The following is a 27,861-nucleotide window of genomic DNA, read 5'->3' as shown; positions in this document are numbered from 1 at the left end:
CCACCACCACCACCATCACCACGGCCAGGAAGTAGGCAGGGGTCACTGGGGTAGGAAGGTCTGTGCTCGACATTTCAGCATCGCACACACAGCTCATGGTCGCTTCCGCACGTCCCTGCACAGGTCACCCACCAGGACTGCCACTCCCAGCTCAGCCACAGCCAGCTCCTAGCTGGAGGCCCAGGTCTCCGTTCATCCCTCCAGGGACTCCTGCCTCCACCACCTCCCCAAGTCCCACTTGTCCCAGAATAGCTCTTGACTTTGGGGAGTAGGGAAATCTAGGGTCTCCTCTGGCTAAGAGGGAGCACCCTGAGCAGGGCCCCACCGAGTGGGAGGGGATCCCTCCCGAGATTAGAGAGGAAAAAAATTAAGACAGACAGAGAGACTATGTCCCTGTGTCATAGAGCTTTGGGCAGAGAAGACGAAGGAGAAAGACAAGAGACAGAGAAAACAGAGAGACAAAGAGAAACAGACACAGGGGGAGAAAGGCAGAAACCAAGAGACAGACTAAGCGCCAGAGGCAACACAAAGGAAGAGGAAGACATGGAGTCAAGGACGGGAAGAGGATGTAATTTAGTGGCTCAAAGAATAAACTCTGGAGCCGGACTTTGAGATACATAGGCAGACTGAGGCAGAAGGTACAAAATAGGTGTTTTTTAATGGAAAATTTTTATAAAAAGTAAAGGGAATGTGAAGGGGCCCGTGGGCTAGTCCCGGGGTCCCGCAGCGTCGGTAGGAGGGGCAGAGGGTGGCAAGAGCAGTGAAGGGCATCCCTCCTTCCATCGGTTCGTGCTTCCTGCGTCCCCCCGTCCCCCCTCTCTGGCCGCCGCCCGTCAGGCACTTCCTGCTCATGCGCGCAAGCGGGCGGGAGGGTGCGCGGCAGGGACCCGAGTGCGCAGGCGCGGAGCAAAGGGCCTGGGGCCGCCGAGGCTCAGGCCCGCGGCCTGGCGGGCGTGCAGTGGTGCGGCTGGTGCGAGGGTGCAAATCCTGGGCGGCAGATACAGCGGAAGGAGCCATCGGTGTTGACGCAGCGTGCGTTGACACAGAGCAGGGAGGCCGCCTCGGCCTCGTCACACTCGTTGATGTCTGCAGAAGGGGGTACAGGGAGCGCTGCTCAGGCCTGGCGACCCCGGAGCCCGCTTGCCTGGCCCCTGCGGCTCCTGGGGCAAAGGGGTGCGAATGCTGAGCCTCCTGCTTGGACTCGAATGCAGCCACTACCACCTGCTGGCTGTGTGAGCCTGGGCAGGTGGCTTAACCTCTCTGTGCCTCCTCAGCTTTCTGTTCTGTGAGATAAGGAGGGTAGCCCCTAGGTCACTAGGTTTTTGTTAGGAAAATAATACTGATAATGATATCTTAACAACCAATGCTTACTCTATATCAGACATTGTATAAAGCACATTACGTGTATTTATCCTCCTAATAACCCTCTGAGGTAGGTATCGTGATCCCGTTTACATACGGGCAAACTGAAGCCCAGCCTGGGGAAGCTCCCTGCCCAGTATCACACAAGCCCCCATTCAGCCCAGCGAGTTCTCAGACCAGCTCTCAAGAGTCTTTGAGTGTCCAGGCCCCTGCTATTTCTTGGCTGTGAGTCCTAGGGAAACTCAGTCCTCTTTTCTGAGCCTTGGTTTACACATAGGCCCCAGTGTCATTGTAAATCAGTATTGATGATGGTCACAACTGTATGAAATGGGTTCTACAACTATGTTCCTTTTTCGGATGAGAAAAACTAAAGGGCCAGTGACCTGCCCAGGGTCGCACAGCAAGCTGCTAGACCGAGCCTGAGGTCTGCCCGACTCCCCCCCCCCCCCCCCCCGGCGTCCTTGACTGTAACCACTTTGCTTTACTGCTGTCTAAACTAGGCAGCCGTGATTCATATTCCCATTCTACAGACGAGAAGACGGAAGCTCTCCAAAGCGGGGAAGCAAATTGCCCCAGGTAGCCCTGGGAGTCCTTAGACATCACACCTGCAAGATTCTACAGGGTTCCTCGATCCTGCTTCAAGCCTAGCCGGGGTCCCTGAGGTCCTCGCAGCCTGACCTCACCTGCCAGCAAGCCCCATCCCTGTGCAGGAGTTCCTTCCTGCTCCCTCTGCTGGCCCGACCCCTTGACGTCCCTGACTCCCCCCCACCTCCCACCCCCCGGCTCCAGTCAGGGGTCCACCCTCTCCCGGTGCGGGCTGGCCCTGGCCGCCCCTCACCGACGCAGGCCATGCGGGTCATGTCCAGGCGGTAGCCACTGAAGCAGTCGCAGGTGAAGCCCTCGGGGACGCGCACACAGCGGCCGTGGGCGCAGCCGTCCAAGATCCCGCACTCCTCCGCCTCCAGTCCCTCGTAGGGCCCAGACAGGGCCCCTGCGGAGAAGGCGGGGACTCGGTGGTTGTGGTTCGGGGTCTCTGCCTTCTATCCCTTGAACCCCGATCTGGGGCCACACCCGCGGCGGGGTATTCTCTTCTAAACTGTGCGTCCCGCTCCGGGGCTGTGGGGGGCGCTGTGGGGCCCGGTTTCCCTCGCTCTGCTCTCTGTCCTCATCTCTTGGTCTGCAGGTGTGTTTCGGTCCCTCTTCATCACTGCTCTCCGTCTGTAACTGTTTTCCCATCTCTCTGAGCCGATCCCCCCCCCCCACACCCGCCGGCTTCTCTTTGTTTCTAGATCTCATCCTCTTTCTCTCCCTCTTCCCTGTCTCCATCTCTCTGCACCCCAACTCCTCATCTCAGTCTCCGTCCCTCGCCCTGCAGTGCTCACCAGGATAGCCTCCACCTTCAGGGGACTCCTCAGGCTCTGGGAAGGAGCCACGGGGGTCGCGGGACCGATAGCGCCAGCGGCTGCCTGGGCCAGATGGCGCCGCAGCCTCAGATTCACTGTAGGGGCCGCCGTCGTCCTCAAAGTCGGGCATGTCGAAGGGCGGTGCTCCGTACGGGGCCTCCCGGCGGGCAAAGGGCCCAGGGGGTGGTGGATAGGGGTCGTAGGGTAGCACGGGGGGCGGGTACAATTCGGGCCCATAGGGAAGGCCCTGGTAGGGTGGCCCCAGGTCAGGGCCATATTCGTAAGGGAGTCCAAAGCCACCTGGCCGCGGGGGACCGTATGCAGGGGGGCGCAGCACATTGCACAGGGCCTCAAAGTCATCTGTGAACAGGAGCCAAGCCTCATGGTTAGCCCTTGGCCCTTGCTTGCCTCAGCACCCACCATTCAGGCCCCCGGTGTGGAAAGAGGAGCGGAGGAGTGAGGAGGGCCTTGGGCTGAGGCATGGGAGGGGCTCCCAACGAGGGGGCTGGGATGGCAGGGTCAGGATCAGGGGTTCTGGAGCCAGGACTAGGGGGCTGAGGGCTGAGACTGGGATTCCAAGGTGCTGGGGTCAAGAGTACTGAGTATTGCTGCTAGGAATCAGGGTCAAGTGCTGGAATGGGATCCTGGACTAGGGGCCTAGTGGTCCAGGGGATCTTGGACTAGGGACCTAGAGAAATAAGATGGCGGGTGTTTTAGGGACCAGAGCTGGGGAGTCCCAGGTGCTACTGGGGGCCTGAGGGCCCAGGATGCATTGGAGGGGATCTGAGCCAGGGGACCTGGAGGTCTGAGGACCAAGGACCAGGGTTTGGGGCCTGGGGTTGAGTTCCCAAGAGCCAAAGATCAGGGGACTCGGGGGTTTTAAAAGCCAAGCTTTGGGAATCTCTGGGGTTGTGTGCTGGGGTCTTAGGCACCTGGAGGTGAGTGTCCAATACACTGGGACTTGGAGGTCTGTGGGCCAGGATGGTGGGGTCTGAGCAGCTGGTATTTGAGGTCTAAGGGTACAGGATTTGGGAGGAGGGGTCTCATAGGCTGTCCCGGCCTCTGAGTGTGGCCCAGGCAGGTGGCAGTACCTGAGTCCTGGGCAGGGCAGAGGGCACAGTCCATGCCCCAGGCTTCACCATACAGGCAGCAGCACTCTGTGTAGGTGGCCTGGCGGTCCAGCCGAGGGCGACTACACACGAGGTCAGCTCCCACTTCCTGCCAGCACACTCCCAGGTTGTCATCTGAGGGCAGAGACAGCATGCATCAGGGTGGGACAGGTGGGAGCGGGTCCCCCCAAATGCTTGGAGCGGCCCAGCCACCCGGCGCCTAACGCCCGATGCTTCTGCTCAGCTGTGATCTGCCTCCCAGAGGCCCTCTGAGGCAGCTCCAGGCGAGTGTGGGCTTGGTCTGAAATGAGGCAGTCATACAGGAGAAAGCATAAGGGGTCCAAAGGCTGGAAGATAGGGTCTGAGAGGGTTCTCTCCAAGCCCAAGCTCTGAAGGGCAGTTCCTTTTCATCTCTGAGCATTGTTTGAATGAAGTCTCAGGGTCTGTGTGTTGGGGCGGGGGCGGGGGGGGGGGGGGGGATGTAAGAACAGGAAGTGGAAGGAGAATAGAGTTTAGGTCAGTGGGCAAAAAGAAAGGACCCAAAGAGATAGAGACAAACACATCCCAAAGGTCAGAGACCCCAAGAAAAACAGGAAAGCAAAGATGCAGAGAGAGAGAGACAAAAAAAAAAAAACCCCAAAAAACAACAGCAACCCAGACCTAGAAAGACCCAGAGAGTGGCAGAAATTCCAGAAAGCCCAGAGAGGTGGAAAGAGACAGAGATACACAGGGAAATCATAACAGGAAGCGCGGCTTTAGCACTTAGTAAGACCAGGTCCCGTAACGGTCCTGAAATAAACGTCCCCACAGCCACCCGCTAAGGTAGAGGCAATCGCCAGCGCACCCAGTGTGCACAAAGGAAGCCTGGGCCGCGAGGCGATAAGCAACGTGCAGGTACACACGCCAGCAAGCGGCAGGCTCCTCTGGAAGCTTTGCTTTCGGGAGAACCTCGGACACCAGGCCAGGCGGCCCGTGGGAGCGTCAGACACCGCGACGAAATGGGGCGCGAGGGGGCGTGGTCGGGGGCGGGGACGAGGGGCGGGGCGGGCGGCTCCGGGGGCGGGGCTACCGAGGCTCTGGCTCTCGTTGGAGACGCAGCGGCGCCGGGAGCCGTCCAGCACCAGCGGGGGCTCGCACGTGCAGTGATAAGAACCCACGGTGTTGACGCAGCTGCCGCCCTCACACGCCGGCTCCTCGTCCGCGCACTCGTCATTATCTGGGGAGGCGTGGAGGGAGTGGTTAGGCAGCAGCCCTCTCTCCTTGCCCACTTCCCCAGCGCGTTGACAGTGATAGATGGAGTCTAGACTCCAGGAAGGACTTCCTGCTGGCGGTGGCCACATTCCAGAGAGGGGCTGGTGGGGTAGAGGGTCGAGGGGGGGCCTCGTACCGACGCACTCCAGTCGCTGGGCATGGTAGTAGTAGCCGTTGCTGCAGTAACATGAGTAGCCTGGGGCCGTGTTCACGCACACGCCGCTCTTGCACACCTGGTCTCGGAAGAGCTGGCACTCGTCCACGTCTGCGGGAAGGATGGTCAGAGGAGCGCCCCACACCAAGCGAGAGGGGGGCGGGCCAGGGTGTGGGGCGGCTGGATGGGGGGGAATGTGTGGCTCCGAGGCTTGACCAGGGAAGAGAGGGACCGAAAGGTGGCGACAGAGACCCAGAGGTAGAGAGGTAGCGAAAGGTGGGAGGTAGAGAGACAGAGCAGGGTGGGGGAGACAGAAACGGGTAGAGATAGAGGTAAACACCCAGAGGGTGAGACGGAGCTGGGCCTGGGGGCTGAGGGGGAGTGGGGCTTGAAGTCTAGCCTTACCCCTCCGGAGGCTCAGGTCTCCACTCGGTGCCAGGTAGCCCCGGCCATGGGGGCACAGTGACTGGTACTCAGCTGCACACAGACACAAGGCTGAGCCCGGACACCCTCAACCCGGCGCCTGCCCTGGGCCCTGGGCTTACTCTTGCCCCCCTCACCACCACCCTTCATCGCCCAAGTTTCCAGGCCCCCTGCCTTTGTGCTCACCTCTCAGCCTCACGCCCACCTGGCTGGCAGCTCACCCTTGCCCTTACAGTCAGTGCCCCAGCCCATGTCCAGATGTGCCCACTGTCCCAGCGCCATGCCCCCGCCCCCCCCCCCCCAAACCGTCAGGCCTCCAGCCGGCCCGAAAGCCCGTCCTACCTGTCTCGCTGCTGGGGCACTGCTGGATGCGGCAGCCGCCGCCCCAGCCCTCGCCCACCGTACAGCAGCACTCTTGCCACGTCACATTGCGCGCCAGGATGTTGTCACAGGCATCCGGAGCCGCCGTGTCAAAGTAGCACTCCCGGCGCCCGCTGCCCGCAGGGCTCTGCCTGGGCGGGCTGGGCCGGCGGGGTGGGGCCGGCAGACCTGGGCTGGCAGGTGCCTGGGGCTGTGAGCCCGGGAATGTGCCTGGGGAAGCAAGGGGCTAATTTAGCCCAGTGTGGGCTGAGCCTCCCACCCCCGTGTTATAGATGAGGAAACTGAGGCAGAACCAGACTCCACACCTCTCCCCATCTGTCCTCACCTCTCCCATTCTCACCCGCTGTCATCTCTCCATCTCTTGCCTCCCCAATTCACACCCTCCCAGGTGTCTGCCCCATCGTCCCAGCTGCAGTTTGGGATGCAGGGGGTGGGGGGGTAGGCAGTGTTCTCTGGCTTCCTGGATACTTCCTGGAACCTCACATCCAGTGCATCCTAAGCTGGCCTCAGAGTCTTCCCAAACCTAGTCTTGGGCCTGGACACATCTCCCCCCCTCCACCAGGCAGCCCACAGCCTGTCCACTGGCCTCTCGCCTTCTGCCACCCACCCTCCCTTCCTTTCCCATGACCGCTGCCTTGGTCCAGTCTTGTCCTCTCCTGCCCGGGTCCCTGCCCCAGCTTGCTCCCTAGGCTCCCAGCCCCTGGGAGTGTCACCCACTCCAGTCCACCTTCACAGGGCAGCTGGAGGGAGGTTTTTAAATCTGTTTATACCTCTCTCCCACTCAAAACCCTTCCATGGTGTCACAGTGCCCTCAGGAAAGGGAAACCTCCTGAAGATGATAAATCGGTGCGATCTGGCACTGCATCCTTCTGTGGCCTCGTTTCTCCCCACCCCTTCCCTTGCTTTGTACAGCATGCCACCCTGAACTTACTTTTGTTCCTCAAACATGTCAGGTCCTCTCTTGCCTTGCCAGGCCTTTGCCTTTGCTGTATCCTCTGCCCAGGATGCCCTCCCTCACCCACTTCACCTGGCTTATTTCTACTCATCCTACTGCTCTCAGTTCCGACATCCCTCCCTATAGGAAACTCTCTCTAACTTTCTCAGGCTGGAGTAGGCACCTCCTCTGGATTCCCACAATTTCCTAGCCTTGCCCCATCACAGCCTTGTTCCCTCTGACCCGGGCTTCCTCCTTCCAGCCCTGATTTCTCTGGTTGTCACTATCTGCTGGTATCTCTGCCTGCCCCCTCTAGACTGTGAGCCCCTTAAAGACAGAGTGGTCTCTCCTGGTCACTACTGTGTCCCTGGGACCTAGGATAGGGCCTAAACACAGTGGATGCCCTGTGAACATTTGTTGAATGAAGGAATCTGGTAGAGTCAGGGACAGGGCTGACACCGAGTCCCACCACCCATGTTAACCCATGTGTTCTGAATTTTTTATTGTTATTTAAAACAACATTTAACTGATGGCAGCTGTCCATGCCTGGAATGGTTAGATCACATCATTTTTCTGTGAGCCCTGCAGCCATCAGTTAAATAGACACATCCGTCTCACCAGCAGAAGTTCGTGGGGGAACACAACGTCCAGTCATGGGGTCAAACTCCTCAGGGCTGGTGGGACAGACACAGAGGAAGGAGCCTTCGACATTCTCACACAGGGCAGCTCCACACACACCCTGTAGCGTTTCACATTCATTCACATCTGTGAGCAAGAGACAAAGGGGAGGGAGAGTCAATGGTTGTAAACGTCTGTGATTCCAAAGCTCTAAAAGTCTGAAATACCCAAATATAATGGGTATTTTTGATCACCCAGACCCCCTCATTCACTTATCTTTTGGAAACAAACCCTGAATTTCCCTTGGGAGCCCTCTGTTCCTCCATTTTCAACTCATGTATTTTTGAGTAGGGTTAAATCTACTCCAAGTAGACACAAGTTCCAGGCATGGCCAACCAGATTACTGCATTTCTCTGGTTCAGAGAGAAGGGTGGTGACCAAGCTGGGCCAGTCGATGCCAGTCCTGGGACTTTTGCTAGAAATATCAAGAAAGAGACCCCCTCTTTAGCTCTAGGGGTTGCCAAGCTGAGGATGTTAGCCTGGAGGTGCTAGGGCCTTCTTTATGATTGTGAAGAGTCTGCCTGAAAATAAATACAACAGAGGAAAGCAGAGCTGAGAAGAGGCGACAACTAGCCTTGTTAGAATCCCTGGATCCAAGTGTGTCTCAAGTTCAAACATTTTCTAGGACTCCACTGTTTTAAAGATTTATTTTTTTGACAGAGAGAGACACAGCGAGAGAGGGAGCACAAGCAGGGGGAGCGGGAGAGGGAGAAGCAGGCTTCCTGCCGAGCAGGGAGCCCGATGCGGGGCTCGATCCCAGGACCCTGGGACCATGACCTGAGCCGAAGGCAGATGCTCAACGACTGAGCCACCCAGGCGCCCCCCCCTTTTTTTTTTAAAGATTTTATTTATTTATTTGACACAGAGAGACACAGCGAGAGAGGGAGCACAAGCAGGGGGAGTGGGAGAGGGAGAAGCAGGCTCCCCGCCGAGCAGGGAGCCCGATGCGGGGCTCAATCCCAGGACCCTGGGACCATGACCTGAGCCGAAGGCAGACGCTCAACGACTGAGCCACCCAGGCGCCCCCACTATTTTAATTCTTTTCAAAGAAATAAAGCCTGTTGTGTTTGCATTTGTCAAGATTTAAAGAATATATAACTGGGGCTCCTGGGTGGCTCAGCTGATTAAGCATCTGACTCTTGATCTCAGCTCAGGTCTTGATCTCAGGGTCATGAGTTCAAGCCCCATGTTGGGCTCCACGGTGGGCATGGAGCCTACTTAAAAAAAAAAAAAAAAAAAAAAATATATATATATATATATATATATATATATATATAAGATTCATGCAGCTCACTGTATGTAAATTGAACCTCAAATCAAAATATCTGGAAACACCTACTGGACTCTGGTTAATGCTATGCATACTGAAGAATTTAGGGAGAAAAGTACTGATGCCTGCGATTTAATTTTAAACCCAGAGATAAGACGGATTACAGGCAGATAGGTGAGACAAGAAGTATAATAAAAGAATGATAGTGGAATATAGATCATGGGCATGTGGACATTCATTCTATAGGTCTTTCAATTTTCTGTACCTTTAGACATTTTCCTCACAAAATGTTGGGAAAAACGAAAATGTTTATGTGCACTTAAGATTAGTGTGCATTAAAAAAAAAGATTAGTGTGCATTTTACATACTTTATGCATGTATTTTTTTAAGTCCTCCCAAAACAAGATCTGAATGAATAGGGTTTCTGTTGCTTGCAACCAAAGGGGTCCTGACTGATATGGACATGATATATAGTCCAAGGTCTAAGTTCCACAGGCCCAATGTGTATGCTCATATTTGTTCACAGCAAATGTGAACTCACATCTGTTCAGGTCTGTGGAGAGGAGCAGGGACTGACCAACCTCTTCCCCCCACCCCAGCCCCAGCCACCCCCTGGAGCCCCGTACCCACGCAGTGACGCCCGTCCCTGGCCCCCTCGTATCCCTGGTCACAGAGGCACTGGAAGGAGCCGGGCAGGTTCTGGCACACGGCGTGGGCCCCGCAGAAGGACCGATTCCGGCATTCGTCCACATCTGCAACCACCAGACAGTCAGGCCCTTGCTGGACCTTCCCTCCCCTCCACATCTCACCCAAAGCCGGACAGGCACCTACCCTGGCATCCGCCCCCTGGTGTGGGCTGATAGCCAGGGTCACAGGCCGGTGTGCAGCGGTAGGAGCCAGGGGTGTTCTCACAGCGCTGGGCTCCACAAATCGCTGAGCCATATTCTTGGCACTCATCCACATCTGCAAAAAAGAGTGGGGTGCGGAGGGGAGTCACAGGACTGGATTCACAAGTTCCTGATGCTGCTCCCAGTTCCCGTGACTGAGAAGTCTCTATAAATCTGGTATTCTAGGAGTCTGAGTTTCTAAAGTGTTGAGACTCTTAAGGTCTCACTGCCATTTCTCACATAGTCCAAACATGGCCCCACCTCAGGGCCTTTGCACTTGCTGTTCCCGCTGTCAGGAACACTTTTCCCCTGGCTATCTGCATGGCTCCCTCTCTCACTTCACTCAAGTGAGATCAAGCCCTCCTAGCGCCCCTTCCTCCACCGCCCTGTCATCTCTGTCCATTTATCCTGCTTTATTTTCCTTCTTATACCTGATATTATATCATCCGTGCATCTGTTAGCATGCCAACTGTCACCTCCCTAGACTACAAACTCCACAATGCAGGGACTTGTGTCTGTCTTATTCCCCGCTATAGCCCCAGAGTGTAGAACTGTGCCTGATACACAGTAGGTGTTCCCAAACTGTTTGCTGAATGAACCTTGAATCTATTTGCATATTTTTAAAAAAGATTTTATTTGTTTATTTGAGAGAGAGAAAGAATGAGAGACAGAGAGCATGAGAGGGAGGAGGGTCAGAGGGAGAAGCAGACTCCCCGCCGAGCAGGGAGCCCGATGTGGGACTCGATCCTGGGACTCCAGGATCATGACCTGAGCCGAAGGCAGTCGCTTAACCAACTGAGCCACCCAGGCGCCCTCTATTTGCATATTTACTGTCTATCTCTCCCCACCCCCTCCCTATCCCCTCATCAGCACCATGAGGGCAGGGACTTTGTTTGACTCATTGCCTGTTGCATCCCCAGTGTCCGGCACACAGTAGGTGCTTAATGAATACTTGCATAATTAATGAATGAGGTCCCCTGAAACTAGGCTTCCATGGATCACAGGTCTGGCAGCCAGAGAGCCCAAGATAGCCAGCCCACAGTCATTTCATTTGCTCCCCAAATCCTCCCACCTCACCTCCACGAGAAAATGCAAGGGCACACTGGTGGCTTATTTCGACCACAGAGATAGGGACACAGTTAAGTGCATTGGTTGGGGGCTCTTTCCCTCCCCTCAAGTCCAGAAGGCAGGGTGCTCCTCCTCAGTCCCCAAGGGAGTGGACTCCAGCAACTTGTCCTAGGGGCAGGGGTGGGGGAGTAGTCTCACCGTCACAGGTGCCCTCAGGACCCGCGTGGTAGCCAGGGTCGCAGTCTCGGACACAGCGGTAGGAGCCCGGGGAATTCTCACAACGCTGGGACCCGCACAGGGCCGGGCCCCGCTCGCGACATTCGTCCACATCTGAGGAAGGAGGCAGAGCAGTCAAATGGGGGAAGCAGGGGAGGGTGGGAAGCAAAGGAGAACAGGTGAGGGAAGAAGGGAGTGGAGAGTCAGAACGGGGGAAGGGAGGAAGCAGCGGAGGAGAGACGAATGGGAGAGAAGGGGAGGCAGAGGGGCAGAGATCGGCGGGGGAGGCGCCTCTCACCGAGGCAGGAGGCGAGGTCTGGGCCGGCGCGATGTCCGGGAGGACAGACGCACTCGAAGGAGCCGTCGGTGTTGGTACAGATGCCGCTCTGGCAGAGGTCCTCCTCGCTGCACTCGTCCACGTCTGCGGGACGGCGTCCGAAACCGCGGCCCACCTCCGCGGCTTAGCATCGCAGGCCACGCCCCTCCGCCGCCCTTGCCACGCCCCTCTAGCTGACACCTCCCACTCTTTTCCCCGCCCTTCTTACGCTCCTCCTTTCCCCGCAAGCCCCACCCCCCCGACGGGTTCAGGGGTGTCCAATCACGGCGCCCCGTCCAATCACGGCGCAACTTACCCCGACTCCGCCCTTTCCCCTCCAAACCCCGCCTCCCTCTGGACGCCGCCAGGAGGCTCCACAATCCCGGCTTTGACTTTGACGCTTTGAGAACTCAGTCCAAAAATTCAGACTCCGCCTTCCGCCCTCTCCTAGTCCTGATTTTCTTGGTGTAAGCCCACCCTTTCCCGGTCCAGGCTCAGCCTGGGTACGGACCGAGGCAAGAGGCTCCGCGGGGTCCGGGCCGGTAGCCGGGGGCGCAAGTGCAGGTAAAGGAGCCGTCGGTATTGAGGCACTCGCCGTGGGGGAAACAGAAGTCGCCCTCTAGGCACTCGTTCACGTCTAGGGTACGGGAGAGATGGGGCTTAGGGAGGAGCAACTCCGCCAGCAAGCCCCACCCTCTGCCTGTTAGTCCAGCTTCCACCTCCCCAACAGGCTTTGCCCAGGAACCCAGACCTTACTCCCAGGCTCTCCCGTCCCTCTCCCCGCCCTCTCTCCCCTCTGCCCACCTGCGCAAGGCCCAGGCCGACCCGAGGGAGCGCGGTAGCCCGGCTCGCAGCTGCAGCGGAAGGAGCCGTCGGTGTTGGTACAGTGGCCGTGGGGGCCGCAGGAGGCACCCGAACTGCACTCGTCCACATCTGTGGGAACGCGGCTTTCAGAAGGGGTCTGGTCTAGGGAACCTGGGAGGATCCCTTGGGGCCGAGGGATCTGGAGAAATTGGTGGGTAGTGTCTCGGGTTGGATATGAAGTGAAGGCTCCGTGGCAGAAGTGGGTGGGGGAGACCAAGATTCCCTGATTCTAGGGACCATAATTGGGTGTCATGTGGATCTGGATTTCTGGGAACTCCCTGTGCTAGGATCCTGGAGTCAGTGAGGGACTCTGGACTAGGACTGGGGTCAGAAATTAATTAGTGTAAGAGGCCAGGTATTATAAGCCAGGATCACTGGATGGCATTCTGCCGAAGCAGGAGTCAGAATCAGTAATTGTCATCTGAGACCAATTCGGATCAGGGGTAAGAGTCAGGGTCCAGAATTCGGCCCCTAGTCAGGTGTCAGGTCAGGGATCATGCACCCACTGAGGCCCCAGGGAAGGTATTCTGAGAATGGGGAGGGGCGGTGAGAGACAGGATCAAAGGCCACAGAGAGTCAGGGGTTATGGCAGGAGTTATGGCTAGGTCAAATGTCACAGTCAGGTTCAGGGGTCACAGGTCACATTCAGGGTCATGGGACAGTCAGGATCAAAAGGGTTACAACTGCTAAGAGGGTTGTAGTGAGGGTTAATCAGCGGGGGTAATGGTTAGGGTCAGATGTCACAGTCCAGTTGAGGGTTCATGGATTACAGAACCAGAAGTCACATTCAGGGTCAAGGTTCATGGTCCAGATCAGGAACTGCAAAATGGGTCAGGGGCCCATATTCTAGGTCAAGAGTCACAGTCAGACTCTAGGATTCATGGTCCAGGGGACTAAGGTCCAGGTCAGGAGGTTATGGGCCACGTCAGGGGTCATGATGCAGGTCTAAGGTCATAGCCAGGGCTTGGTCTCACCAGTGCATCGGCCATGGTGCAGGTGGTGGCCAGGAGGACAGGTCCTGCACTGGAAGGAACCGGGTGAGTTCACACACTCCTGCCCAGGACAGGCCAGGTGATTCTCACACTCATCCACATCTGGGGGACAGGGGAGAAGGTGGCCTTGAAGGGGCAGCCCAGAGCCCCCCTCACCCATCCACACTCCTCCCTCCCTCCCCGGCCTCACCCTCGCACTCGGAGCCGGCCGTGTTAGGTTGGAAGCCCGTGGGGCAGACGCACTGGAAGCCACCTTCTGTGTTCTCACACCGGCCATAGGCGCAGGGCGGAGGGCTACGGGCACACTCGTCCACATCTGGGGCAGAGGAGACCAGTGGGACTGAGAAAGGGGCCTGGACCCAATCATCTCCATTGCTGTCACCATCTACCCCCACATTCCAGTCTGGAGGCAGTCTCCTGGACTTTGCCTAGGCTCATCCCACCTCCCAGGAGGACAGACTCCTTCCCTGGCCCCCCATTAATGGTCTCTCCAGCTGCCACGGTGAAGCTAGGGCACCACCTCCTGCGTGTTGCCCTCTCCACCTCAGGGTGGTCCCCTCCCCAGGGTTCCCACAAGCACAAGAGTATCATTCCAAAAGGGAGGAGGAATGGAGAGCACCCTCATATCTGGAGAAAGGGGAGAAGACTCTGGAGTCAAAACCTCCCCACCCTCTCAGTACGTCCACTCCTCTCTGCCCCTGTTCTCCCTCACCAAGCCCCATCACCCTGTCTCTCTGCCCCCCAACCATGTCTCTCTCCAGTCCCCACAGCCAATGGGGGTGGGATGGGTTGGACTCAGCACCCTCACCTTGGCACGGGGCCCCCGGCCCTCGGGAGCGGAAGCCAGCAGGGCAGGCACAGTGGAAGGACCCCGCCGTGTTGTCACAGCGGCCTGGCCCGCAGGGCGGTGGCTCTTGGGCACACTCATCCACATCTTCTTCACACGCCGAGCCCCGGAAGCCAGCCGGGCAAACACAGCGGAAAGAGCCGGGCAGGTTCTCACAGACCCCTCTGCCACAAAGGCCCGGGCTCTGCGTGCACTCGTCCACATCTGCCCAGGGCAAGGGGCCCAGAGTCACACCTTTATGCCCCCCAACGCCCCTGCGCTCCGCTCAGCCTCCCTGACCTCCATCATTTTCCCTTTCCCCGCTCTGACATTCTGCTTCCTGGTCCCCATCACTCGGCCTCTTTGTCTGTCTCATTCTACGCTCCTCTTCCCCATTATTCAAATTCTCCATCCTCCATCCCTCTACCTTCTCAATCCCTAAGCTTCCAGCTGGCCTCCTAGAACTCCAGTCCCCATCAATTGGCCTCTTTCTGCACTGTTCTCCGTAACTCTACCCCCTGCCCCATAACTGACATCTCCATCCTCCATCCCTCTGCTTCTCCATCCTCCATGACTCAGCTTTTCTGTTTCCGATCACTTGGCCTCTCCATCCCCCCCATGTCACTCTGTCTCTACAGCCATCAGGCTGCCTGCCTGGCTCTTGGAACCTGGGCCCCCCGCAACCCCCCCCCCGCCCCGGCTCCCAGCAATCAGCCTCCCCTGCCTCATTGCTCAGTTTCTCCATCCCTCATGACAATGCCGCTCTACCGTTCCCCCCACACCCCCTTCCCCTCTGTCCCTCCCAGTTCCTCACCCTGGCAGCCGGCTCCGTGGGGAGCAGCCTGGTACCCAGCGGGGCACACGCACAGGAAGCTGCCTGGTGTGTTCTCGCAGCGCCCGCGGTCACACGGCGGCGGCACGCGTTGGCACTCGTCCACGTCTGCAGGCACCAACCCGGAGGTTGGGGCTGGGGCAGACACTCCCCTTCACTCCCCCCCCCCGCCACGCCCACCCTCAGAGGGCTCAGGGAGGATGCGAGGTGGGGAGGGCAGGGGCGGAGCCAAACTTGGGCCGGGGCCACACTGGGGCAGGAGCCAGGGGCAGTAAGAGAGCCCGGAGTGGGTAGGTTTAAGGCGTAGGCGGGGAGGGAGGGAGGAGGGCAGGTGAGAGGGGAGGACTACACGACGACTGAGTACCCGGCCAGGGCAGAGGCAGAGAGAAGAACCGCGAGGGGGCAATTTGGGGAGGGCAGGACCAGGGCGGGAAGGGCAGCTATGGGGACTGAACACAGGGGAGGCAGGAGAGACGGAAGGCGCGGTGCGGGGTGAGGACGAGGCACGGGTGCGGCAGGGTGGGAATCGGGGGTCGTGGTCAGGTGATAGGTTGCGGCCGACGTCGGACTGGGGCGGGGCCTGGGGGAGGGCGGGAGCCGGTCGGGAATATGGAGGGGGCGGGGCCAGGGGAGGAGCGGAGCCGGACCTGGTCCCGGGGAGAAGCCGGGCAGTCGTACAGCAGGGACCGGCCCCGACGGGCAGAGCCTGCTGGGCGCCGAAGAAGCAGTGGTGGGGCCGAAGGGAGAGTGGGAGCAGGTCAGGGGGCGGGAGCAGGGGTGTGGGGGAAGAGCGGGAGGGCGGGAACTGCTGGAGCGCGACCGGGGCAGGGGTGGGGCCTGGAGCTGGGCGGGGCGGATTTCTCACCCAGGCACTCCGCCGCCCTCGGGCCCGCTCGATAGCCCTGGCCGCACACGCAATGGAAGCTGCCTGGCGTGTTTTCACAGCGTCCGGGGGCACAGGGCGGGGGCACGCGGCGACACTCGTCCACATCTGAGGGCACGGAGGGGGCCGGTCAGGAGGTGACTGGCAGAGCCCCCGCCCCACCTCCGTCCACCCCCACAGCCAGGCTCACCGATGCAGTGTGTGCCCTGCGGGCTGAGCCGGAAACCGGAGTCGCAGGCGCAGGTGTAGCCACTGGGCCGCGGGATGCACCGTCCCGGGCCGCAGACCTGGGGATTGCGCTGACACACGCCCGCAGAGGGACCTGGGGGGTCCAGACAGCCAGGGTTCCCCCATCTCTGAGTCCCCTTCATCCCGGTACAATCCCCTCAGATCCTCTGCCTAAGACACCCTCATGGATGTCCCTCCCCAAGCCCAGTCTTCCGCTTCTGATCCTCCTCTCCTTTATTATGGGATGTTCTCATCACATCCTCTGCCTGAATTCTCTTTATTGCCACCCCGAAGTCTCCACTTCTGAATATTTTGCTTTCCAACCCTCTGCCCGAGATAGGTTCTTAGTGCCCTCTGCGTGAAAAGTAATTGCCTAATGTTAACTGAGCACTTACTATGTGGCAGACTCTTCAGAGACAGTTCAATGAATCCTCACGATGATCCTCACTTTACAGATGAGGAAACTGAGGCTCAGAGATGTTAAATGACTTGCCCAATTGACAGAGAACGTAAACCCAGGTCTGTCCAACACGAGTTCCTAATGTTACCCAGTGCTTGACTCTCCAAACCTTTCTCTCTTCCCACCCGTTCCTTAACTCCGCTGGCTGTAACATCCCTATCCTGAGATCTTCACCTTAGAGCCCCCCCCTTAGGATCCCCACCTGTAATACCCCCATCAATGTCCTCGATTCCCTCTACTGCACCTGATTCAGGGATCTCAGGACCAGACCAGGCAGGGATGCTGGGCAGGGGAAGCTCAGGGCCCGGCCTGGGCTCAGGTGGGGGTTCTGGACGACGGGTGGGCAGAAAGCCTGACAAAGAAGGGGTATCAGTGAATGGAGACCTGGATTTGGGTGTCCCCCCTCCTCTCTCTCCTCTTTTCCTTATGAGGCTGGGGCAGCCCCTTGGAGATGGCATCTCCTCCTCCAGAAGCCAGCTCACCTGTGGGTGGCCTATGGGTGGAGGGTGGAGCCCGGTGGCTCAGGGACACTCGGGGTGGCTCCTGGCCCAGGGGTCTGGTGTTGTAGCGGAGGTCAGAGGCCGAGTAGTGGTAGCCAGGGCCAGCAGGGCAGATCTCCCGAAAACCCTCTGGGAACAAGAAAGGGAGGGAGAGAGGCAGAGAGAACATGAAAGCAGGAAGAAATTAGACAAGAGGAGTCTAGAATCTGGCCTTGACTGGGGGCAGGGCTTGGTTTTGGGTGTGGGTCAGGGGTTTGGGTTGGATGCTGGTTTGGGGTAGTACCCTGGCCAAAGAATGGAACATTTCAGAGGCTAAAGGTGGGACCAAGGGTGTTTTTCCTTACTTGGGATAGGGACAGGGACAAGGGTTGAGGATGGGATCTGGTTTAGTCTGTTGAAGGGTCTGGTTTTAGGCAGAAGCTAGACTGCCGGGGAAGTGTCTCAGGAAAGAGGGTGTCTGGGGTGGGGCCCAAGAAGGAGCCTAGGCTGAGGGCAGGGTCTCAGGAACTCCGGACTTGGTCAAAGCTTGGGGACAAGGTTGGACAAGCAGCATATCTAAAGGGCTAGGAGTAGTCAAGGCGGGTCGTGACTCAGGGGAAGAGTCTCAGGGGTGGGTGTGGCCAAAGGTGGGGTGGGGCCCGGCCGGAGTCCAGTCTGAGGATCTCAGGGCCTGGGGGCGTGGCCAAGGCTAGGGCCCAATCCGGATGGAGGGCTTTGAGTCTCAGGGCCCAGGGGCGGGGCCTAGAGTGGGCACTGTGTGAGTCAAGCCCAGAGATAGTCCAGGAGGGAGGCGCTCACCTGAGCCGAACGGTGGGCAGAGCTGGCAGCCGCGACCCCAGGCTTTGCCCACGCGGCTACAGCAGCAGATCTGCTTGGTGATGTTGCGCAGAATGGGCAGCGAGCAGCCACCGTCGCGGAGCACGCGGAAGCAGGGCCCTTTGGCCTCTGAGATCACGTGCTGGGCTGCGTGTTGGGGAGAAAATTACTCAGGGCGGGCTTGGGAGTGTAGAGGAACTAGGGCATCTGGGAGACAAGAGAATGGTCCCCGGGAGGCTCTGGTGGGTGTAAAGGCCATTCAGAAGAGGTCTGAGAGGGTCTGAGGGAGAGGTGAGGGGTCTGGAGGTCTGAGAAAGGTTTGGTGCCGGAGGAGGGAATGAGGGAATCTGAGAAGGATCTTGGGGTCTGCAGAAGGTCTGGTGGTCGAGAGAGATGAAGGGATTCGGGGCCTGAGAAGAGCTGAAGAAAGTCTGAAGATCTGAAGGTATATAGACCTAAAGTTTTGAAGGGTTCCTAGAGGGGCTGAAGAAGGTCTAGGGAGTCTGAGGATGTGTAAGAGTCTGAGACGTTCTGAGGAGAGTCTAATAAGAGTGACCGCGGGGAGTCTGGGAGGATCTGGGGGAGTCTAAGGGAATTAAGGCCCAGGGATGCTCTGGAAAGGGTCTGAGGGCTGGGAGGACAGACGGCAGGGAGGACAGACGTGGGATCCAGCCTCAGCCCCCGCCGGGTGGCTTACAGATGCAGCTGCTGCGGGACGAGTCGTGCAGGAAGCCGTCGGGGCACACGCACGTGTACCCGCCGTGCGTGTTCGCACACTCCCCGTGCTGGCAGCGCCCACCGGTCGCGCACTCATCCACATCTGCGAGGAATGCAGTGGTCTCAGGGGCGTCAGGGATGAGCTCCCTGCCAGCCCAGCTCATAGTGCCAAACCCTTCCCACTCCTGCCCCCCATCTCCCCCGCTCACCGTGGCAGGACCCATTAACCCTTTCAAAGCCGGTTGGACACGGTCCATCTGGGGTGCCTACTCGGTCGGAAATCCCTATGGAGAGAAGAGAGGGGTGCGCCAGGGCGGGCGGAGCGAAAATAGGTGGGCGGGGACAAAAGAGGGATGGGCGGGATTAAAAGATGTTGGGCGTGGCTTGAGTGCAGGATGAGCCTTAGGTAGGCAGTGGGACAAGAGGCAACGTGGGAGGTTCCAGAAATGCATGAATGGGGCCGTGGCATAAAGGTGGGGTGAGAACAGAGTAGCCAAAGTCAGAAAGTGGAGTGGGCGGTCCCAGAACGGTTTGGATAGATCTAGACTGGAAAGGATCCCCACAACCGGGTAGGTGTGTGGCTAGATTTTGTGAACACGGTTTGTCTATGGGCAGGGTAACCAGGAGCCACCGGGTTATCACCTCTCCCCAGCTCCGAGCACCTCAGGGACGTCCTGGGGCTTACCCAGGTGCTCCGAGCATGACTGACAGTCGTGAACGCCCCAGGCCAAGCCTGCCCCTCTGCAGCACACCTCCTGAGTCCGGAGCCCGGGCAGCGGGGACGCACACTGCGGAAAAGTGTCCGGTGAGCGCGCCCCCGCGTGGTGGCACGCTCCGGGCCCCTCCCCACCCGCCTCGTCTCACTTCGCCTCCGCGCAGCTCCCGAAAGCAGTAACCGAAGCCGGAGGCATCGGAATAGCTGTCCTCGCGCGGCGCGCTCTGTGCCAGCACGGTGTAGGGAGCCGCCGCCTCCGCCCGCGCCGCCGCCTCCGCCCGCGCCACTGCCTCGGCGTCCGCCTCCTCCCAAGAGCCGGACACACGCTCCACCTGGTGCACCACCACGGACGCCTCCTGCGGGTGCTCCACGTGCACGCTCACCATGGACGCCACGCCTGGAGGGAGGCACGGCGGGGCAAAGGGGTGTCTCCCCGGGTTCTTACGGACTGGGACTAGGAATGGGGGGAAGGGCGCGCTGGAGAAGGGTACTCAGGACAAGGCAGGAAAGATGAGGGTCAGAGAAGCGGCGAGACAGTGGACAGATGGGTCAGAGGGGACCCCGGCCTCACTCTCCTCACCGTGCTCGTCGTCGCGGTGGTTGGCCAGTGGCATGGTGTACACCGAGCGGGTGAGGCCCGGCATGGCCGGGGCCGGTGGCCGGGCGCCCGAGGAATGCAGCTGGCAGAACTTGCCGGCGAAGTCCGGGGGACAGAGGCAGCGGTCAGGCTTCACGCACACACCGCCGTTGTGACAGATCAAGGGACACAGGACTGGGGGGAGAGAGAGCCTAGGTCAGACCCTAATGTGATACTCAAAGTATCACCTCGTTGTAAGTTGCTCCGCCTTGATCTGTCTTGTGTCACCCCCCACCAACCCTGGCCACCTGCACCGGCTGGGTCCAATAGTACAGCCCTCTGCTATAGTTCCGCCCACTGGGTCAGCTCACTACGCCCTCCGGCTCTTCATTCACTCTCAGGTCACTCCGCCCTTCCTCTCCAGTCCCACTTTTAGAGGCGGAGTCCAGGCGTTCCAGCCCCACCCAGACAGCGCTGTCCCCGCCCATTGGCTCGGCCCCGACCACTCTCGCTCTTGCCTTAGCAGTTAGCCCCGCCCATCTGATCATCCGGCTGGGTCTTCAGCTACGCAGACCCGGCGCTGGTCTCTTCCATTGACTAAATCGACGTTTTGGCCACCCCGCCTGGCACCACTCCGCTCTCCCAACTCTGTCTCTTTACCATACTAGACACACGCACATCCCGTCTGGCCGGGTCCACGACACTCAAGTTCCGCCCACTGGTTGTGCGTCCCCTGCTAAGCTACTCGCCCACATGACCTGCTATCCGCCGGATTCTAAACCTCTCCTGTCAAGGTGTTTAACCGGCTGCCCTTAGCCCCGCCCACCTTCCTTTCCTCCCGCCGATTTCCCCCGGCTCTCTGGCTCACGCTCCTCCCGCCCCACCTCCTTGGCTATCTGGGCGTCCTAGCCCCACCCACCGCGCTTTGTCTCCGCCCACGTCTGCTCCGGCAGCAGAGTTCTAGCTCTGCCTTCCCGCCTCCTGTAGCCCCGGGGCGGGGCCGCGACGGGGACGCGCCTCCTCTCCCCTCTGCGCGCCCTCGCTGGGCCCCTGGCCACCTCTGGGCGGGGCACTGCCAGCTGTGCGGCGGGGTAAACAAAGAGAGGGGTGCGGCGGGGGTAGGGCGGCGGCTCCGCATTCCGGACCCTTGGGGAGCCCCGAGCCCTCTGAGCCAAAGAAGGCCGGACGTATCCTGCGAGGGCACCCCCTCCCTTTCTCCCCCGGGGCTGCAGAGAACAGCTGGAGACAGCTGTGCGGAGGGAGGAAGGGGGCAGGCGGCTGGGGCTGGGGCCGTCCAGGAAGGCGTGTGTGGGATTCTGAACCACACACTGGAGAGAGGGAAAACATAGAGGGAGCCCCTTCTATTGAGAAGGGTAAAGAGACTGGACTCCTGGAAAGACATCAGATAGAGTGCAGTACTCTGGGATTCAAAGATGGCTCAAGGTTTCTAGAATGGAAAGAGAGCCTAGCTCAGAGGAAACCAAAGCTCCCTTTCATTAGAAATCTGTTAAATTCTTTTGGGGAGAGTTACCTAGAAAACAGGACTCTAGTGCCTTCTAGGGGACAGCTAAGTTGAGGGTGCTGAGAATAGGGTTTACATGGAGAAATGGGATTCCCTGGGAGTCCCCAGCACACAAGAGCCTCAATTGTCTGGGAAGATTCTAAGATACTGTGGATCCTCCATCCCCTCCCAGCTAAGGGATTAGGTGCCCAAGTCTTTGGATTAATGGCTGTGTAGGGGGAGCACAGTGTCTGGAGAGTCTTCTTGTGAGAATCAGCTGATCAAGACCAGCTCTGGGGTTCTCTGAAGATAGACGGATCAGAAGTTCCTGGGGAGGGGGTCAGCTGGAAAAGCAGGGCTTGGAAAGATAGGAATCAGGAATCTGATGGCACTCAATTGGAAATACAAGAGAATGGTAGTCTTTTGTGGAAAGAGAATTCAGCTAGGGAGTGGAGTTATCACTGTATAGGGTTTGTAATCTGGGGTTTCTCCGGGAAGTAGGGAGGAGTAGCTGAGGGACAATACTACAGAGTTCTCTGGTGAGGGGCACAGTTTGGGGGGATTACATCAGAAGAATGGGAGGGAACTTTACTGGAGGGGCCGGTCTGTGGAGTCTGTTGATAGGGGTGGGGAGGAGGCTTAGGGTCTGAAGGCTGAGATTCTGGGCTCCCCTACTTAAGGGAGTCAGGCCAGGACTCCAGGGTGCCCTAATAAGGGTCCTTAATTGAGTAGCAGGAGAGGCTTAACTAGGAATCACGATTCCAAAATAGGAAGGGTCTCTCTGGCGGTCACGGTAATCCAGCTAGGTCTCAGGGCATTTCCCAGCCTCCTTGGGAATTCCTCTGCCTTTTCTCGGTCTGAATGCCGGCCCCCCACCCAGCTCCTTTGGGGCTCCCACACCCTGGACGGGTCGATACATGGGCACGGCCAACTTCATGTCCCACGCCTCTGAAGGAATAAGGAGCTGAGGACATCGGGGTCCTGCCGGGGTCAGCCCCCCTTCACATGCCCCTCCTGTGCCTCCAGGGGCTTGGCATCCGCCTGGGCACGGCGCCTGGCACGGGCACGTTGGGGCTGGGCTGGGAGGGAGTGTAGGAAGGAGGGAGGGAGGGGAGGAGGGAGGGAGTGGCAGCGGGCGGGGGCTCAGGCGGGAGATGAGCTCACGCCGGCCAGGGCTGGATTGGCTGGGGGCCAGGCTGGGCGAGTTCTCAGAGCCAGGGGCCCCCACTCCCCACTCCAGAGGGCCTCTGGGGTTGGGGGCAGGTAGGCCCCGACCCCGAGAGCCCGCCCATCCCTGCACCCTGGGGCCAACAGGTGGCCCGCCCTCTCCACCTCACCTGAGCCCGCGGGGGGGGGAGGGGGGAACCCTACTGTAGGGGTGCCTGATGCACACCCTCCTGTCCCCTCTGCCCCCCAGGGGGCGCCCCTTCCCCTAGGCCTCCTATCTGGATTTCTCTCCCACGTGCGACCTTTGCAACTCAGGGGCCCTGCAGAGACCCTCCTTCTAGGGACCCTTTCCCTCTCAGCTCTTGGGATCAACTTTCCTCACCCCAATCCCCCTCTTCCAGGCACTCCCATCCTGGACTTTCCTAATCCCTCCCACCCAAGACACAGAAACTGGGACACCCCTCGGGGCCCCGAAACTCTCTCTTGGTCTCCAGGGACTCCTTACAGTCTCAGAATTGGGGCCCCCTTCCCCCAAGCTCCAGGCCCCTCAGTTCTGGTATCTCCCCCTTTGACTCAGAGGCATGAAAGCCGGCCCCAATCCCCTCACGTGGGACGCCACAGGTCCCTGAGAACCCTCGTTGCTTGCAAAATCGGGACCCTCAGGACTCAACCCCAAACGCCAGGAATTTTAAGTCCCCCTTCCTGAAATACCCCAGGGATTCCCCAGCACGGGTGCACACCGAATCTGGGCTCCCTCTCCCTGGGGGACTGTCTCTCCCATCCCCGGGGACCCTCCTCCCCCTGGGAACCCCTCCCTCGGGACCACCACCCCGCACTCACAGGCGCGGAAGCCGGGTCCCCCCGGGGCCGCCCCGCCGGGCGCGCCGCTGTCCACGCTGGTGGCGTTGCGGGGCGCGCAGGTCGGGGTACAGCGGGAGCCGGTGGGCCCATGGACGCAGCGCAGGCCGCACACGGCCGGGGTGAAGCGCACGCGGAGGCGCTCTCGGGGCCGGCCCAGCACAGGCTGCGGCCCGAGCAGCGCCAGCAGCACCAATAGCGACACCCGCGCGCCGCCCGCCATGGCTGCAGCGCCGCGCTCCGCCGCGCCGCCGCCCCAGCCCGCCCGAGGGGCCCGGCCGCGCCCGCCCGCCTGCGGGGGAGGGCGGCCGCGCCCCCGCTCAGGCCCCCCCTCCCCACCACTCCCTCCCCGGCGGCCGCGCGGGGGCGCGTGGGGCTGGGCGCGCAGCCAGAGGCGCGCAGGCTGGGCGCTAGACTCGCAGGGGGGAGGGGGGCGCCCCGTCTGCCCCCGCCTCGCACCAACAAGTGAATGGGGCCCGCAGGGGAGCGGCGGGGAAGGGAACAGGTGGGGGCGGGCCGGTTTCCCCCCAGACAGGGCTGAATCCATGAAGAGGAAAGAGCAGTGGGGGCCACATTTGGGGAGGCCGGTAAAGGCCGATTCTCAGCCCTAGACACCGAGAAAGAGGCTTCATCGGGATATGGGGCTGTCGTGGCACATCTGGGCAGCCAGGTGGCACATCTGGGGGAGAGAAGAAGGGTCGGTGCACCTGGGCACATGAAGGAATTTGGGGTCTGGATTGTGGGCAGGACGGTGAGGGGGGGCACATTTGAGGATACGGTCACATCTGGCCAGGACCCCCCACACCTGGTAGAAGTCGGAATGGATAAGAGCGTACGGTGGATTGAGGCTGTGGGCGGGGGTCCTAACATCTGGCCGGATGCCCACATCTGGAAGACTTTAGGGAGAAGGGGACACATCTGGGCTGAAGGCCACAGCAGGAGGGGGACTTTAGAGGGTGGTTGAGACTAGGGGGTGTGCTAGCCCAGGGGCAGAGAGCTGGAGTGGGAGGAGGGCAGGGGGAGGGTCGGGGAAGCAGGGGGAGGCCTTTGGCTCCCAGCCGCCCCGCAATTTTGGGCATTCGGTGACCGGGCAGGCGCCAACCCGCGCAATCGCTTTTGTTGTCTGGGCTAGTTCGGCTGCACTCTCTGCCGGGACAGCGCCCCCCTCTTCGGCCGCAGGGAGCCCGGACGCCTGGCTTCCCGGCCCCACCCCCGCGGGTCAGCGCCTCTGGCCAGCGTCGGGTCCTGTCCCGGGCTCACCTCGCACGGCCGGACGCCAGGGTCCCTAGAGGGTCCGTGTCCTGGGGGGCTGGGGGTCTGAGCTACAATGGGGGGCAGCTAGGCGGCGGCTGGACCGTGGGAACCAGACGGCTTTATCTGGCCCGGAACCCACCCCCCTGCCCCCCGGCAGAGGAAGGGCGGATGTTCTTACCCCGGGTCTGGCCGGCAGGGGCGCGCTGTGGGGGCCTCCTTCTCAACAGTGCCCGGCCACCCGGCCCGCGGGGCCGCCTTCGTCTCAGCAGAGCTCGGGCCTCCTGCAGCCTGGGTAGGAGAGGGCAGAGGAGACAAAAGAGGTTAGACGGACACCCCCTCCTCCCCCACGCCCCCTCCCCCACAGCTGGTAGGGGCCTTCCGTGCCAGGAGATCTCCCAGTAGCAGCTCTCCCCAACCCCCGCCCCCCACCTCCAATCCCTTTCCAGGGACCAGACCTTGAGCGTTCTTCACAGGCTTGGGGAGAAACAGAGACAAACGTGGGGGGAGAAACAGAGATGAGGAAGGGAGAGAAAGAGAGGAGAGAAGACAGAGGCAGAAAGAGACAGAGAGTCAGACACAGAGAACAAGAGACAGGCAATGATGGGAGAAACAGAAAGAGACAGAAATGGAAAAGAACACATACAGACTGAGGGCATGGAGACAAGGCCAGAGAAATGGAGACTGAAAGATGCAGAGAATGGGGCAGGCATGAAAAGGAGAAATAGGAACAGCGATACAAGTTGAGAGAAAGAGAAGAAGGGAGAAGAGACAAGGGAGCAGAGAGAAAGGTGTGCGGGGAATGGTGGCGGAGCTGGGAGCTCCTGTGCCTCTGGTAGGGGAGGGATCCGCACACTCACGTCAGTGGCTGCCAGTTGAGGGACACCTGTCTCTTGCTCACGCTGGGACTGGGGCTCGGCAGCACCAGGGGCACTGGGGTCAGGCACTGCTGAGGGCCTGCACACTTTTCCGGCGGGCAGCTCTGGACCCTGCAGGAGGCTTCGGAGACAGCCAGGGACTAAGTGGAGAAGGAAGGGACCGAGTCTTTCTTTCCACCAAGTGCATCCGGCATTCCAGCTGGGATGAAGGGCGGGGAAGGGAGCCCCGACCCCTCTGCTCTTACCCCCTTTCACTTCCTACCCATACCCCACCTAGAAGAACCCACCTCTGAGGCAGCGACTTCTCCTGGGCGATCGGCCTGGGCAGCATCGACAAGCAGCAAGACTATAAACAGGGGTGGAAGTCACTCAGGCCCCTAGTCCTCTAAAACTCCCAAAGGAGGGCAGTGGGGGATAGGGGAGGGGAAAGCCAAGAGAAGGCTTGAGAGCACTCGAAATAGATGTTTGATCAAGCTGAGGCATGATGCTGGATGCCTCAGTTTCCCCATCTGAACTGTGGGAGGCAAATTGGCATAGACTCTCCTGGGATGAAGGTCACAGCAACCCTACTTTTATTTATTTTCTGAAGTGTTTAGTGGTAAAGTCTTATTGGTAAGGACATTTTAGAGTCTTTTTTTTTTAAATGGTATTTTTAAAAGACGCAAAGAAGATTTCTAAGCGCATTTCCAAGCCCCCGACTGTCTGGGAATCTAGAACCCCGCCCTCCCCGCACATCCCTGTCCTTGACTCGGTCGTCATCCCTAGAATGGCCGGCAGGTGGCGCCACGTCCACAGGCCTCAGCGGCCGGGGAAGGAGATCCTCTTTTGACTGTGGGTCCAGCAGGGTGCTGAGGTGGAGGGGGATACCGAAGGAGCCACAGCCCAGAACTGGGAATCCCAAGGCCTGAGTTCTAGCCCGTTCCTGCCCTTCCACGCGCTGTGTCCTGGAGCCAGCATCTCCTGGTCTTTGGGCCTCAGTTTCCCGCCTGATCAGGAGGAAGGAGTCGTTCTTCGAGAAATCTCTGCGCCCAGAGGGTCTCAGATTCTGGATAGCGGAGTCCTCAGCTCTAGCGCAAGTGCGTCGCAACCAGGGGGCCCCCCAGACAAATCCATTAGCCCCAGGCTAAGGGGGACGGGGGATGAGGACGCGCGCCCAAGCCCCGGGAGAAGGGCCGTGCGGGAGATGCTGTGAAGGGGACGTCGGGCGCATGGACTCTTTCCAGACGGGTGGGGCCCAGTGAGGGAGGATACCGCCCAGATGGGAGCCTCCGGGACCCCTGATCTTGCCGTTATCCCTCCCGCCTTTTCTCCGGGTTAACCCCTTCCCGGCCCCGCCCCCGGCGCGGCTCGGGTTACTAAACGCATTCGCAGAGACCGAGGCGGGAGCGGAGCCCGGGGCCTTTGTAACGGAGCGCTGGGCCGCAGGGCGGGGGGTGGGGGTGCTGGGCAGACTGCTTTCTTCGATCTCGTCACCCGTAGACAGGAAGGGGGGCTATAACCCCCAAATCTATAGGAAATTTTGGATCTCTTGCCGCGAAATCACTGGTCCCTCATTCAAGCCCGGGATCCTCTAATTCTAGGAAACTAGAGCATCCCCAACCTTCGTGAAATCTGAGGAACCCCCTCCGCACAAACCCCCCTGCAAGCCCCTCCGCCATCAAGCCCGAAGTCCACGCCTTCCTAAGTCATTAAGAAAATCCAAGGGTCCCTTTTAATTCATCCAGGCGTTCCCAAACCCGAGAAAACCAGGACATCTCAACCCCACCATAGAATCCCTTCATAACCTCCGATACTCCTCTTCCTTAAGCACCCAAGAAGCTTGGGGAACCTCATCCCAGCTGGAGCGCCCCACCCATCTATCATCGTAGGAAAACTCAAAGCCCCATCCCCATATAAGCTGGGACCCTTCTCCGAAAAAAACCCTAGAATTCCCTGGGGCCCTACTGTCCATCTACCACACCAGTGGCGAATCCCTCGCCTCCAAATTTCAGTACTCCCCGCTTCTAAGCCCTGCAAAATAGAGGGTCCTAATAAATCCAAGGGTCTGGCTCTTTCATCCCTACGCCGAAGCACTGGGTTCGTTAGTCCCCTAAATCCGCAAGTTCTGGTGCTTCCGGACCCACCAGACTTATTGGGTGGAGGGGGCACAAGGAAGAAGGGGTCGCAGTGGGGCTTACCCGGCCGGGCGGCCCGGGGTCCCCGCAACCTCGACGGCCTCGCTGGGGCTGGGGCTGGGGCTGGGGCTGGCGGCGGAGGCGGCGGCTGCGAAGAGCGGCAGCAGCAGCACCAGCAGAAGGGGGCGGCGGCCGCTGGGGCCAGGCCGCCGCATCGTGTCCGGCGTGGA

The 27,861-nt window shown here is 59.8% G+C and overlaps 1 protein-coding gene across 6 annotated transcripts; it reads right to left on the bottom strand.

The window, feature by feature from the left end:
• Positions 1-558: 558 nt before the first annotated feature.
• On the bottom strand, positions 559-27,861 carry LTBP4 (latent transforming growth factor beta binding protein 4). 6 transcript variants are annotated; one of them, XM_064581546.1, is made up of 33 exons: positions 27,695-27,861; positions 25,805-25,863; positions 25,500-25,638; positions 24,821-24,930; positions 19,866-20,057; positions 19,435-19,682; positions 19,256-19,358; positions 18,780-18,854; positions 18,551-18,673; positions 17,836-18,000; positions 17,020-17,166; positions 16,782-16,889; positions 16,040-16,171; positions 15,832-15,957; positions 14,949-15,074; positions 14,117-14,359; positions 13,499-13,624; positions 13,291-13,410; positions 12,257-12,385; positions 11,964-12,089; positions 11,435-11,557; positions 11,119-11,250; positions 9,797-9,928; positions 9,592-9,717; positions 7,636-7,782; positions 6,045-6,293; positions 5,685-5,756; positions 5,262-5,390; positions 4,944-5,090; positions 3,857-4,009; positions 2,745-3,125; positions 2,201-2,353; positions 559-1,160 (listed from the first exon to the last, which is right to left on the bottom strand). In XM_064581546.1, exons 1-33 carry the CDS (start codon positions 27,844-27,846, stop codon positions 574-576), a joined length of 5,280 nt encoding a protein of 1,759 aa, XP_064437616.1. In that variant the 5' UTR covers positions 27,847-27,861; the 3' UTR covers positions 559-573. The 6 variants fall into 6 exon arrangements, with proteins under 6 accessions (XP_064437616.1, XP_064437617.1, XP_064437618.1 ...); XM_064581549.1 differs by having other exon boundaries at positions 640-1,086; XM_064581550.1 differs by having other exon boundaries at positions 1,144-1,283.

The sequence above is a fragment of the Mirounga angustirostris genome, unplaced genomic scaffold (assembly GCF_029215605.1).
Source record: "Mirounga angustirostris isolate CCGP_5_RB_7025 unplaced genomic scaffold, mMirAng1.0.hap1 SCAF_16, whole genome shotgun sequence".
In the NCBI taxonomy this organism is placed as follows: Eukaryota; Metazoa; Chordata; class Mammalia; order Carnivora; family Phocidae; genus Mirounga; species Mirounga angustirostris.
This window is presented reverse-complemented; position numbering and strand designations above follow the sequence as displayed.

What these genes read in the sequence shown, in the direction of transcription:
- LTBP4 (XM_064581546.1), bottom strand. Translation starts at nt 27,846, where the DNA reads ATGCGGCGGCCTGGCCCCAGCGGCCGCCGCCCCCTTCTGCTGGTGCTG. An exon ending in TCCTGAGATCCCTGAATCAG is followed by an intron (nt 16,172 to 16,781) that starts GTGCAGTAGAGG and finishes TGGACCCCCCAG; the next exon opens with GTCCCTCTGCGGGCGTGTGT. An exon ending in GAGGGCGGCGGAGTGCCTGG is followed by an intron (nt 15,075 to 15,831) that starts GTGAGAAATCCG and finishes TGGTGCCTGCAG; the next exon opens with ACGTGGACGAGTGCCAACGC.